The sequence below is a fragment of the Schistocerca serialis genome, chromosome 1 (genome assembly GCF_023864345.2).
Source record: "Schistocerca serialis cubense isolate TAMUIC-IGC-003099 chromosome 1, iqSchSeri2.2, whole genome shotgun sequence".
Classification (NCBI taxonomy): domain Eukaryota; kingdom Metazoa; phylum Arthropoda; class Insecta; order Orthoptera; family Acrididae; genus Schistocerca; species Schistocerca serialis.
In genome coordinates, this window is record NC_064638.1 from 89,645,687 (window position 1) to 89,658,357 (window position 12,671).

The following is a 12,671-nucleotide window of genomic DNA, read 5'->3' on the forward strand; positions in this document are numbered from 1 at the left end:
AGTTGACGGATGATCTACCGAGATAGTTTGAGAACCCTACCGATAATCTTCCAGAAGTTCTCAATTGGAAGAGATTAGGTGACCTTGCCGGTCAAGGTAGGGTTTGGTAAGCACAACACGAGCAGTAGAAACTGTGTCGTGTCGGGCTGAAATGTAAGCTCAAGATGACTTCCATGGTTGGCAACAAAACTGGACTTTGAAAATTCTTTACGTACCGTTATGCTGTAAGGGTACCGGCGGATGACAACCAAGGGGTCATACTATGAAAAGAAGTGGCACCCCAGACCATGACTCCTGGTCCTTTGGTTGTCATCCATGGCACCCTTACAGCATAGCGGTACGTCGAGGATTTTCTGCGCCCCATTTTATTGTCCTTCATGGAAGCCATCCTGGCGTTACATTTCAACAAGATAATGTCTGGCCACACCGGCTAGAGTTTCTACTGCTTGTCTTCGTGCTTGCCAAACTCTATCTTGGCCAGCAAGGTCACCAGATCTCTCCCCAATTGCGAAAATGGGAAGATGATGGGCAGTGGCCTCCAACCATCTCAAGATTTTGACGATCTAACGCTCCAATTGGACAGAATTTGGCACGATATCCCTCAGGAGAACACCAAACAGCTCTATCAATTAATTCCAAGGTGAATAACTGCTTGGATAAGGACAGAAGTGGACCAAAACGTTATTTGCTTGCTTAATTTGTGAAGCTATTTCTCTTGAATAAATCATCCAATTTTTCTGAAATTGTAATCATTTGTTTGTCTGTACATGCACATCGCCTCTACCTGTTTCCATCCCATTCCCATAATTCCTTGGTGGTGCGTCGTTTCTTTGTCTTAGAGTGTATTTGAAATTGATATGCTATAAGTAATTGTGTTTTGTACTGTTTCTGATTTACCTTTGCGTGATTGTTTATTCCTTTTCTGGGAGAGCTATAATAGAATATCTGTTGCAACACTCATGATTCATGAAACTCGAAGCAGAGTAGGAGCGACGAGTGTGATACGGCAATATACAACAGTGGTTAGACCTATCAGGTTGGTGGGTTGGTCATCGGGTTTATGCGTTGGTCACACATCAATCTCAGAAGTTTTCTTCACATGTCGAAACCACTTCATCTTCGCCTATACGTGGCAGCTCTGCAAATCACCCTTAAGTGCCTCGCAGAGCGTTCATCGAACTACCTTCACAACTATTCTCCGTTATTCCACGCTGGAACAGCACAAGGAAAAAACGAATACCTATATCTTTCCGTGCGAGATCTCATTTCCCTTATTTTATTATGATGATCGTTTCTCCCTATGTAGCTCGGCGTCAACAAAATATTTTCGTGTTCGGAGGGGAAAGTTGATGACTGAAATTTCGTGGGAAGATCCCGCCGCAATGAGAAACGCCTTTGTTTTAGTGATGCCCGCCCCAAATCTTGTGTCATGTCCGTGACACTGTCTCGTTTATTTCTCGATAATACAAATCGTGCTGCCCTTCTTTGAACTTCCTCGATGTACTATGTTAATCATATCTGGTAAGGATCCAATACCACGTAGCAGTACTCCAAAAGAGTAGGAGCAGTGTAGGCAGTCTCTTTAGTAGGTCTGTTACGTCTTCTAACTGTTCTGCCAATAAAACACAGTCTTTGGTTTACCTTCCCCACAACATTTTCTTTGTGTTCTTTCCAGTTTAAGTTGTTCGTAATTGCCAATCTTCGCACTATACGGACCTATTATCTAAATCGAGTTTGCAATTGGTTTTGAGCTGTTGATGACTTTACTAGACGATTAAGGACAGCCTCCTCTGCAAACAACCTAAGATGGCTGCTCAGATTGTCTCCTAAATCGTTTATGTAGTTCAGAAACAGCAGAGGGCCTAAAACACTACCTTGGGAAACGCCAGAACCTCTTCTGTTTTACTCGATGACGTTCCATCAGTTACTACGAATTGTGTCCTCCCTGACTGGAAATCATGAAACAAGTCGCATAACTGAGACGATAATCCATAAGCAAGCAATTTGATTACAAGCCGCTTGTGAGGTACAGTGTCAAAAGCCTTCTGGAAACCTAGAAATATGGAATCAATTTGAAATCCTTTGTCGATAGCACTCAACACTTTGTGTTAGTGAAGAGCTAGCTGTGTTTCACAAGAACTATGTTTTCTAAATCGTGTTGCCACGTGTCTGTAGACCGTTATTTTCGAGTTAATTGATAATATTCGAACACAATATGTGTCCACAATCCTGCTGCATATCGACGTTAACAATATAGGCCTGTAATTTAGTGGATTACTCCTAACGCCTTTTTGAATATTGGTGTGACCTATGCAACTTTCCCGTCTTTGGGGACGGATCTCTCGTCGAGCACGCGGTTGTGTATGATTGTTAAGTATGGAACTGTTGCATCAGCGTATTCTGAAATGAACCTAACCTAGTATACAATCTCGACAGGAAGACTTGATTTTATTAAGTAATTTAAGTTGCTACACTACTCCGAGAGTATCTACTTCTAAGTTACCCATGTTGGCAGCTGTTCTTGATATCTCAGTATATAATCCCATCCTGTGATGTTTATCATTTACAAAGTTTACTCGCCTCTAGTTATAGCAACGTTTCGTGGATTGAAAACTTGATGCCAGTCGTCTATGAGAATACTTTTAAATAATGAGGCCGCCGCATGGGTGTCTGTTGTATTACACGCGGGGCTCACGCTGTGTTGTTCTAAGGTCAGAGTAAAAACTTGAAACTTCGCTCCGTGTGATGTTAGTGATATCAAACTACTTAAAATACTAGTAAATTAGAAACAAAAGTGTTTATGAAACTTCCTGGCAGATTAAAACTGTGTGCCGGACCGAGACTCGAACTCAGGACCTTTGCCTTTCGCGGGCAAGTGCTCTACCAACTTTTTTGTTGTTGTTAATTTTCTTTTTTTTGCCACTGCACCATCTTTTTTTATTTTTTTATATTTTATTTATTTATTTATTTATTTTTTCAATGTCAGGCTTACCACCTTTGCTGACATACATTTTGTTATACTACCGCATAAATAGTGTCTACAATGTCCATATGTTGACAAATAGTGGCTAATTAGAAAATTAATTAATTAAGGAAATGAATAAAATTGAAAATGCCCAAATGAAAGACATGAAGACTTTGCGGATAGTACAAATACAAAAGAAACATGTTCCTCTAGCAATGAAATGAAATTCCTGTCGGGGGCGACACCTGCTCACGACCCGACGTTCGATAGAGCAAGAGAGCCATCTATCGACTCGTTCTCCAGACGTTGGTGTAAGACTGGGTCGTCGTCTCGACATTAACTAAGGGTCCGTAAGTGTTATCGATGTCTATCTCGGCTTCTTCGTCTATCTCATCTCTCACCCGTCACATTTCATCTGGCCGGCGGGTCGGTAAATGTAAGTCGCAAGTAATTAGCGAAGTCTTGCCCATGTTTCTTATGCTGTTGCAGCTTCGTGTGTCCATCCAGGAGAAAATGCCAAAAATCAATTTTGTCCTTTTCCGATTCGTTAAACACGTAGCCCACCACCATTCCCTGTACCCATGTCACTGCATTGGTTTTTTGGACCGGAAAATAAGATTCTTGGGGGAAAAAAAGTGTGTCTGATGAAATTGTGTTAGGGGCGGAGCGTAACAGGAACGCCAATATCTGTTGTGCCAAGTGCCACACTGGAGTCGTCCCACTACATGCTAAACGATGTTCATCAGTGTCCACTGTTGCGCAGCCTAAACATAGTGGAGTGTCTGCCAAATGAATCGCGTGCCGTCGTTGATTCGTTGCGAACTTCCTATTTACCACCACATACCATGTTGAGCGTACCGACGTTGGGAGGTAAACGTTCCGTATAGCGCGCCATATCTGTCGCCAGTTCTTGTCTGGGTACTTCTTTTCCAGGGTATTCCTGGGGCACCGGCGCAGTAAGAGTTGGTATACATCTCGCGTCGTCGGTAGTCGTGTTGTTGGGAAGGAATCTCTGACATAGCTAAGCTCAAAAAAAAAAAAAAAAAAAAAAAAAAAAAAAAAAAAAAAAAAAAAAAAAAAAAAAAAGACTTGAAATGTGACAGCTTCGGTGAAATATGACCCACATTGACTGGAGGCAGCATTGAAGTGGGCGCTAGTACATCGGCCAACGCACCCGAGATATTGCGAAATTGACCGCGCCACTGTCGGAAATTCGTACTGACGAATAGCGCCCGTGCCTTTTCATATACGTTCACTAGACCAAGTCCACCCTCTCCAGGTGATAGCGTAAGCGTTGTGTATTGGATCTTAAACAGGTGTCCCACACTCACGTAGGTTCCGAAAGTTGCTTGTATCCGTGATGCCATTGTGCGTGTTAAAGGCAGGACATGCGCTACGTGAGTGAGTCTCGGTGCTAGGTATACGTTAACACAGGTCACCCTCTGAATCATATCCAACGCTCTTAATTTCTGTAACAGCACCATTGTCCGCATCAGCTTCAATATGCGTCGGTAGTTATCCGCTGTTGTCCGCTGCACATCCGTGTGGAACGTAATACCTAGACATTTTATGGTCTTAACTAACATGAGCGGGCCTTCCTCCCCCTGTTGTAACCCTCGACCGACATTCATGCAGCGTGATTTCTGTAGATTAAGCACGCTTCCTGCCGCCATCCCGTATCGCTGTATCCATGCCAACGCCGTACGTACTTCTTCGCCTGTCCGTGCCACCAGCATCACATCGTCAGCATAAGCGCGGCAATGAAAGGTCAGTTGTGGCAACGGCACTCTCTCCAATCGTCTTCGGAGACCATATAGACAGGGTTCCAAAGCCATTGCATACAAAAATATCGGAAGGGGGCAACCTTGACGAACTGACCTTGAAATAACAATGTAGTCAGTACCCCGCCCATTCACCTAGACCTTTGATCGCACGCCGTGTAACAGTCGCATGATCACTAGAATGAAGGCCTGTGGGATTCCCAATCTGCCCATCACCGCATGCAAAAAGGTATGATCCACTGTGTCGAACGCATGATCGAAGTCAATAGCGACGAGTGCCCCACGCACTCGGCATGCCGCTGCTAATGCGATGATATCTCGGTAGTCACCGAGTGCCGTATGTACGTTACTCTTACCGCCGAGGCAAATTTGATCTATGAAGAGTCTATCAGAAATTGAAGACCGCAGGCGAGCCCCAAGGATGCGCGCGAAAATCTTATAGTCGCAGTTCAAGAGAGTGAATAGTCTATAATCTCCTGGCCTTCTGCCACCGCGTGGTTTGGGTATTGGGATGATGATACCCTCCGTGAATTCGGCAGGTATCTCAGTCTGCGGTAACAGGAGTTCGTTGTACATCTGAATCCAGGTCCGTCCCAAGAGGTATGCAAAGGCACGGTAAAATTCAATTGGGAAGCCGTTCTGTCCTGGGGACTTGTTCGGAGCCCCCCTTGCAATTGCGTCTGTCAGCTCGTCCTCCGTTATCGCTGTGATGAAAGTCTCTGCATCCAGTGGTGGTCCTCTATCTGGCATTTCCGAGATGACATCATGTAGTGTCTCGTGTTTCACTTGTACAGGTCCATATAACTGGCGGAAATAGTCAGTAAACACATGCGCAATATCACGCTGGTGCACAACTTGCTGGCCAGTTTCAGAGATTAGTTCCCTGATCAATGTCCTGCGTCGTCGTTGGCGTTCACGTACTACGTGGTGCTTGGAGGGGGTTTCGGCAGCAACTGTCTCCTTCAGTCTCGCCCGGACCATTATACCTTCCATTCTTAGTCTCGTCAGCTGTAATAACTTGGCTTTTATCCTGCGCATGGCCGTGTGCCTTTCCGGCGATGGTTGTTGGGTCATCAGCTCCCTCAGGGCTGTAAAATAAAAATCAGCCGTCGTGCGGTTCCACTGCGATTTGTCCTGCCCGTATCGTATCAACGTTCTCCGTAACGTTGGTTTTGCGCATTTGATCCATCACTGGAGAACCGAGGTGTGTGCTCGTTGGCGGCGAACGCAGGTCTCCCAGGCCGCCTCTATCGACCGGTGACATTCAGTGTCACGTAAAAGTGCACAATTCATTTTCCAGTGAGCCTTACTCCGCCATATCTTCTGACGCGTTAGTGAAATCGTACAGACGTACGCCATATGATTCGCAAAAGCCGCTGGCCAGATTTCGGCATCCAGTATCGCCGTCCGTAGAGCTCGTGTCACATACATTCTATCAAGTCTACTCGCCGAGTGTCCCGTTACAAACGTATAACCCGGTCTGTCGCCATGCTGCAGCTCCCAGGTATCCAGAAGCGCCATTTCGGTAATCAACGCACGCAGTTCCATGCATGGCACATAATGAGGTACTTGGTCCTTTTTGTCGACGACACAATTAAAGTCGCCGCCCACTATATAGTTATCATAGCGTCCAGCGAACAACGGTGCTATCTCTTCGGTGTAAAAGGTCGCCCGTTCTCTTCGTTTTGTGGAGCCAGATGGCGCGTATAAATTGACGAAACGAACGCCGTCGACAGTGATCTCTAAGCCACGTGCCGAAGGGAGAGACATGACGTCCTCCAGTCCTATTCCTTCCCTGGTGAGAATCGCCACACCGCATCCACTTTCATCGTGCGCTGAATAATGTGCCTCGTAGCCGTAGAACTCTGGCGGCGATGTGAAACGCACTTCTTGTAGGAGTACAATATCCACATCCGCAGCGCGTAACATATCAGCATTTGAATTTTAAGCGGTGTCCGAATGCCATTAATGTTTATCGTTGCAATGCGGTACGCCTGGCGTGTGTTCATCAGTTGTAGGGCGGTGTCATTAAGCGTCTATCTGCACCCCCGTCGCTCCTCACCACACTAAGTTGTTCAACATTTTTCGACCCTTCCCGGCCTCTGGCCAGGACCATCCTCAATCGTCGCGTTCGTATTTTCATTCTGTTCCTGTTGGTCCATTTCTTGCGCCCAGTCCCCCAGCATATTTCCGGAACTGGTCGAATAATGGGAGGGAACGTTGTCACCGCTCTGATGTTGGACAATTGTCATCTCCACTTCTGCCTTCCGGTCGCCAGAAGGAGAGTTCAGGTTATCGTCGCTGTGTAATTCCTGCATCGTCATCTCGATATGTGTTGAATCCACTGGTCTCAGGTCGATACTGTCATTGTCGTCCACTGTCCCCTCGGGACTATGGCTATCGTCAGCAGAAGTCAGTCGACGCTTCTTTCTTCTCTTCGGTGAACGCTGTTTCCGTTGCCTTGCTTCCGCATCGGCTGTTTGGGTTGCGTATCCTCCGTCTTGGTCCTGGCCTATCACGCTCTCGGTGGAAGCACTGGCAGCTACCACGGATGAGCCTGGAGCGTCCGTCAGCTGCATCTCTTGTGTGGTGTCCTGCGTCTGCTGTGGTGGAACCGGTGGTCGGAGTTCCAGTCCGTTGGTGTCCATGTTCTCTATAGGGGGCAGCTGCTGGTGCCCATCGGAAATCTCCCTCACATCGCCTCTCAGGGCTTCCACGAAGGTCAGCGTTAAGACAGTCATCTGTTGTGGCGCCTGAACGTCATCCCGTGGAGTTTGCACTAAACGTCGCTGGAGGCATTCCGAGCGGACGTGACCTTCTTTCCCGCACCCCGAGCAAGTGCGAGGTTGCCCATCGTAGATTATAATCGCTCGACAACCTCCTATGTACAAATAAGAGGGGACGTGCTTTCGCAGTTCTATCCGTATTTGTCTAACCCCATTTAAAACGGGGTACGTGGTAAAACTCGTCCATTTTTCGGCCACATGGGGTAGAACTGTACCGTATGGTCGAAAGGCGTCGGTAACAAGTTCAGACGGGACCTCAAACGGAAGTTCGAGGACTCGTATAGTGCGGATCCCCATTCCCGCGAGATCGACTGTAACCGCACCAACATTCCCGTCGGCATGACAGAAACGATACCCGTTCGGTGATCGTTGCAGAACTCTTTCGCAAGCAGCCTCGTCAACAAGCTTGACATAGACGACGCTTGAAACGATCGATAAATTGATTCCCACGATTTCCTGTGGCTCGATTTTTACCTCTTCTCTTAAGAAACGTCCAATCTCGTGTGCCTTTGGTCGTGTATAGTCATTCGCAAAAATGAACTTCAAAGTCGTTTTTCTGTACGAGTGTGCCATCTCGTTCTAGACTCGCAACACCGTACACGCGAAGCTGCTCCGGCGTAAACAAACAGGCGCGCGCACCACAGCGCGGCCGGCAGGCAACACGGTCCGCACTGTGTCACTGCCGAAGGCAGACTGCCTTTCGCGGGCAAGTGCTCTACCAACTGAGCTACCCAAGCACGACTCAGGCCCCCTCCTCCCAGCTTTACTTCTGCCAGTATCTCGTCTCCTACCTTCCACAAACTTTACAGAAGCTCTCCTGCGAACCTTGCAGAACTAGCACTCCTGAACGAAGGGATATTGCGGAGACATGGCTTAGCCACAGCCTGGGGGATGTTTCCAGAATGAGATTTTCACTCTGCAGCGGAGTGTGCGCTGATATGAAACTTGCTGGCAGATTAAAACTGTGTGCCGGACCGAGACTCGAACTCGGGACCTTTGCCTTTCACGGGCAAGTGCTCTACCAACCGAGCTACCCAAGCACGACTCACGCCCCGTCCTCACAGCTTTACTTCTGCCAGTATCTCGTCTCCTACCTTCCAAACTTTACAGAAGCAAGTGGTAGAGCACTTGCCCGTGAAAGGCAAAGGTCCCGAGTTCGAGTCTCGGTCCGGTACACAGTTTTAATCTGCCAGGAAGTTTCATATCAACGCACACTCCGCTGCAGAGAGAAAATCTCATTCTGGAAAAGTATTTATATTTAGTTCTAGTGAAAATAGGGTGTTACGAAAAGTCCAGTAATTGCTGAGATGATTGTATTCCGTGTGTTGTCTGTAACTTGCAGTGACTGCAATCTAACTTCAGTACTACCTCGCAGTTTCAGAAGGCCTTTGTTCCGGAAACGTGGGAGCGGGACTGGCAGTCCGCGGCCCTGGGGGTGGCTGGCTGCTGAAGGGCGTCGCCAGCTCTCGCCAGTTGTGCGGCCCGAACCACCACTGCTCCAAGGCGACGGTATTCTTCACGGATGTCGACGACAGTCGTGACTGGCTCTGGAAGACAGTGCAAGCAAGCACTTCGTACCACGTTGCGTAAATCTGGTACTCTCATAGATATGCCATAGCTTAAACAGAGCCAGATTTAAGTGACCAGAATCTGTTGTACACTGTTTATTGCCAAAAAATTAAGTTGTCATTATTTGTCATACTCTATGTGCCTATTTATAATCAATTAAGAAGTCAGTTCTGAGCTCACAGTCGCTGATGTGCTATCACTCCAGATTTCCTCACATTTTTTGCCTTAAAAGGAACTATCTAGTTCTCATTCATTCATTCATCGTTTTCCATCGATCCCATCAAAAAGGAGAATTTTCAGGAATGCGTAACGAGTCAACATATACATTACCAAAAGAAGGCAAAATGTAATATGTACACTGTATCAATAGTTATCACTATACCATTTTATACTATTTGTGCTTATGCCCGATGAATTGAAAGTAACTTTGCTGGAAAGCCACTATTTACGGGGAAAAATGTTGCTTACACGGTTACAGAAGATAGCAGCTGTTTTCCTTCCACTACTAGCTTATTGTTTATATAAATATACCGATATTTATCAAAGAAAATCCTGACCTTTACATTTAACAATGGAGGCCTCGTTACAGTATACAGCTACCTATTAAGCATCATTACGATAAACATTGCTACATGTTGTACAGCCACCAAGATTTAAATCTTTGAATCAAGAGAATTAAATGATTTTTAGAAGACTGCTACTGAGGTATGTTCTAATTTTTATTAAATTGGTAAGAGTTACTAATTTCCTACTTTATGTAGGATGGGAACTTTTAGAAGATCGTTCCCCTAGAGCAAGTTTGCCAACCTTTTAGTACCTTTGAACCGTGTAGGGCAACCGATTATATCCTGTGGGCTGCATACGTTTCTAACTTAATAATGTAAACGTCATTAATGAAGAAAAAGTTAAAATTTGAACAATATTTTTTGTCAGCTACTAACATTAATTAGAAATATGTTTAAAATGAAACACGTAAGTGATATGAAACTTCGTGGCAGATTAAAACTGTGTGCCCGACCGAGACTCGAACTCGGAAGGTAGGAGACGAGATACTGGCAGAAGTAAAGCTGTGAGGACCGGGTGTGAGTCGCGCTTCGGTAGCTCAGATGGTAGAGCACTTGCCCGCGAACGGCAAAGTTCCCGAGTTCGAGTCTCGGTCGGGCACACAGTTTTAATCTGCCAGGAAGTTTCATATCAGCGCACACTCCGCTGCAGAGTGAAAATCTCATTCTAAGTAAGTGGTATGGCTACCAACTACCCGGGAAAGCCAGTGACCTTGAAAACTGCAAGCTTGCTACAAACTACATAGCTCTACTATCCACACTGTCACAAGCCACACCCTCCCTTATTTACCACGTGATAAACCACGCCGCTTATCTATCACGAGAAAAGTCACGTCCCTTATCTATGACATCGTTCACATTCCAACAAGCCACACCTCCTTTCTTGGAACAGAGGTGGCCTTTACAACGAAACACCCAGACTCATCCCAGTACTAAGCAGTCCTTTAAAATGAAACAGTTTATCACACTGTCGCCACAGAGTAGTCATCTAGGCTGTGCTCAGAAGTATATGAACGATATGAACTTTTTATATCATGTTCATATGTATTTATCTAAAAACTTGTATGAAGGGTGTATATAGCGGTATTTCCACATTTAAAATACGTTAGTAAAACGCGCGCGCGCGCACACACACGCACACACACACACACACACACACACACACACACACACACACACACACACACACACTTAAATTAAGTGCCAAAATCCTGTTTTCATGCCTAAATACTTAAAAATACATGTGGCTAAAAAATAACATTTAGACAGAAATTTAATTAAATAGAGAGTTGATACTTCATGTTAGTTCTAAATGAGGTGATGTAGTAAAACTAACTTGACCAAGCTTATAACTGCAGAAAATACACCATGGCCAAAATACTACGATAAACAGGAAGCACACAAACAAATAGACAGTCTGAATTATTGCCAGCTACTGGAAGCATGTAAACAATGCTGTTTTTAGGCCTACACTTAATGTAAGGCCTCATGAGACCTAAAATTAAATCTTCTCACACCTAAATTACTTGTCAAGTATTACTGTGTTATCTCCACGTCTAAAATACGTAAAGTGTGTTGGCAATTCAGTCTTAGGCTATGCTATTAATAGTTCATACAACGAATTGTCATTACTTGACTTTTCGTAAGTTTTTCAGTTACGTGTAACCTTGGCAAGTATCATTATATTGGAGAAGAAGATACTGCATCGTGTTACACACTAGAACTGTCTTGTTCCAATGCTGTCTTTGGTTGAGTTATGTAGTATACAAACATTCATATGAAATTCGCCTTTTATTTTATGAAAATGTGTCATTTAAGTGTCACGTCACAGTAGAGATGTAGTCAAAACACATTTCTCCTTTCTTCCTAAAATGGTGTTTATCCCATTTGTGTTTGGCTAAGTTGTATGTTTTTCACATGTATTTAGGAGCGTTATAATTAGTTTTTCGGTATTATCTGTAAGATGTGTCCAAATGAAAAGGAGACTTATACGTAAATAATTCTCAGTAGCAGTGTTACAATACAGTTCAGGTTCATGTGAAACAGTGCAAATATACATAATTGCCGTTGATATTGATACATTGACCCCAATGTGTAGGAAGGGAGTAGATGGGTTCGGTGTAGAAACTCATGGGTTGTTGATCGATTCAGTTTTCCACTACGTCCTACACTTCCTTGTCACAGATGAACCTCCGACCAATTAGAGATGGTTTTAAGGGGCTGAAGATATCCAAGTCACGTGGGTAGATATCGAAACTACAAGGAGGATCTCCTTTCGAGATTTCTGAAGGAGCTCGAAGGTCTCTTTGGCCTAGTGTGGTTCTGGAGAAGCGCTATCCCATTCTAAAGCTTGCTCCTACTCTTGTTTTTGATGTCGTGTTTGAGACTCAGCAACATGTCGCAACACTGCTCAGCGTTAACTGTTGTACTCTGTGGTAGCTAGCTGATGAGTAGACGCTCTTCGTCGGAAAAGAAACTGACCATCACTTTCCAGACCTTCAGAGCGGAATGTTTTCTGGATGAAAGGAGACAGGGTGCAGCACACTACATGCTCACCCGTTATGAGGCATGGTCGGAACAGTGACAAATTCTTTCACCGTATGCTACAATCTGAGCAATGAAATCTGTTCCTTGCTCTGTATCTCTCAACAGAAGGTCAGGCAACAATCCATTCCAGCCGTCTTCTGATGCTCCGAAAGATACTTGGACATCTACTGTGTACGAACTTTATCATAACGAAGCTTGTCATGGGTTACGCGATGCACAGTTCCTTTGCTTATTGACAGTTCAACAGAAACGTCACGTGTGGTGATTCGACGATTCCTCCAAAGTGGAAATCATGGCACTGGCGGTGACAAGAGCGCCTGCTCAGTACACAGCATGTTCACGATGTTTACAGGTCCCGCCTCATAGCGCTGACGTCACTGGACATTGTGCACTGTGCGAGACACCGCTCTCCGTACATCTCTTCCGAGCTGCGACAGTTTACGAAGAAATTGGATAACTA

The 12,671-nt window shown here is 45.2% G+C and overlaps 1 protein-coding gene across 1 annotated transcript in view; it reads left to right on the forward strand.

Moving 5' to 3' along the window:
- Positions 1-9,434, forward strand: part of LOC126416679 (serine protease 53-like) — a 162,464-nt gene extending 153,030 nt beyond the window's left edge. The window contains exon 16 of the mRNA XM_050084858.1: positions 8,908-9,434. Coding sequence (XP_049940815.1) covers positions 8,908-9,122 — 215 coding nt within the window. The 3' untranslated portion in view covers positions 9,123-9,434. The remainder of the gene's footprint in view (positions 1-8,907) is intronic.
- The last annotated feature ends 3,237 nt before the right edge of the window (positions 9,435-12,671 follow it).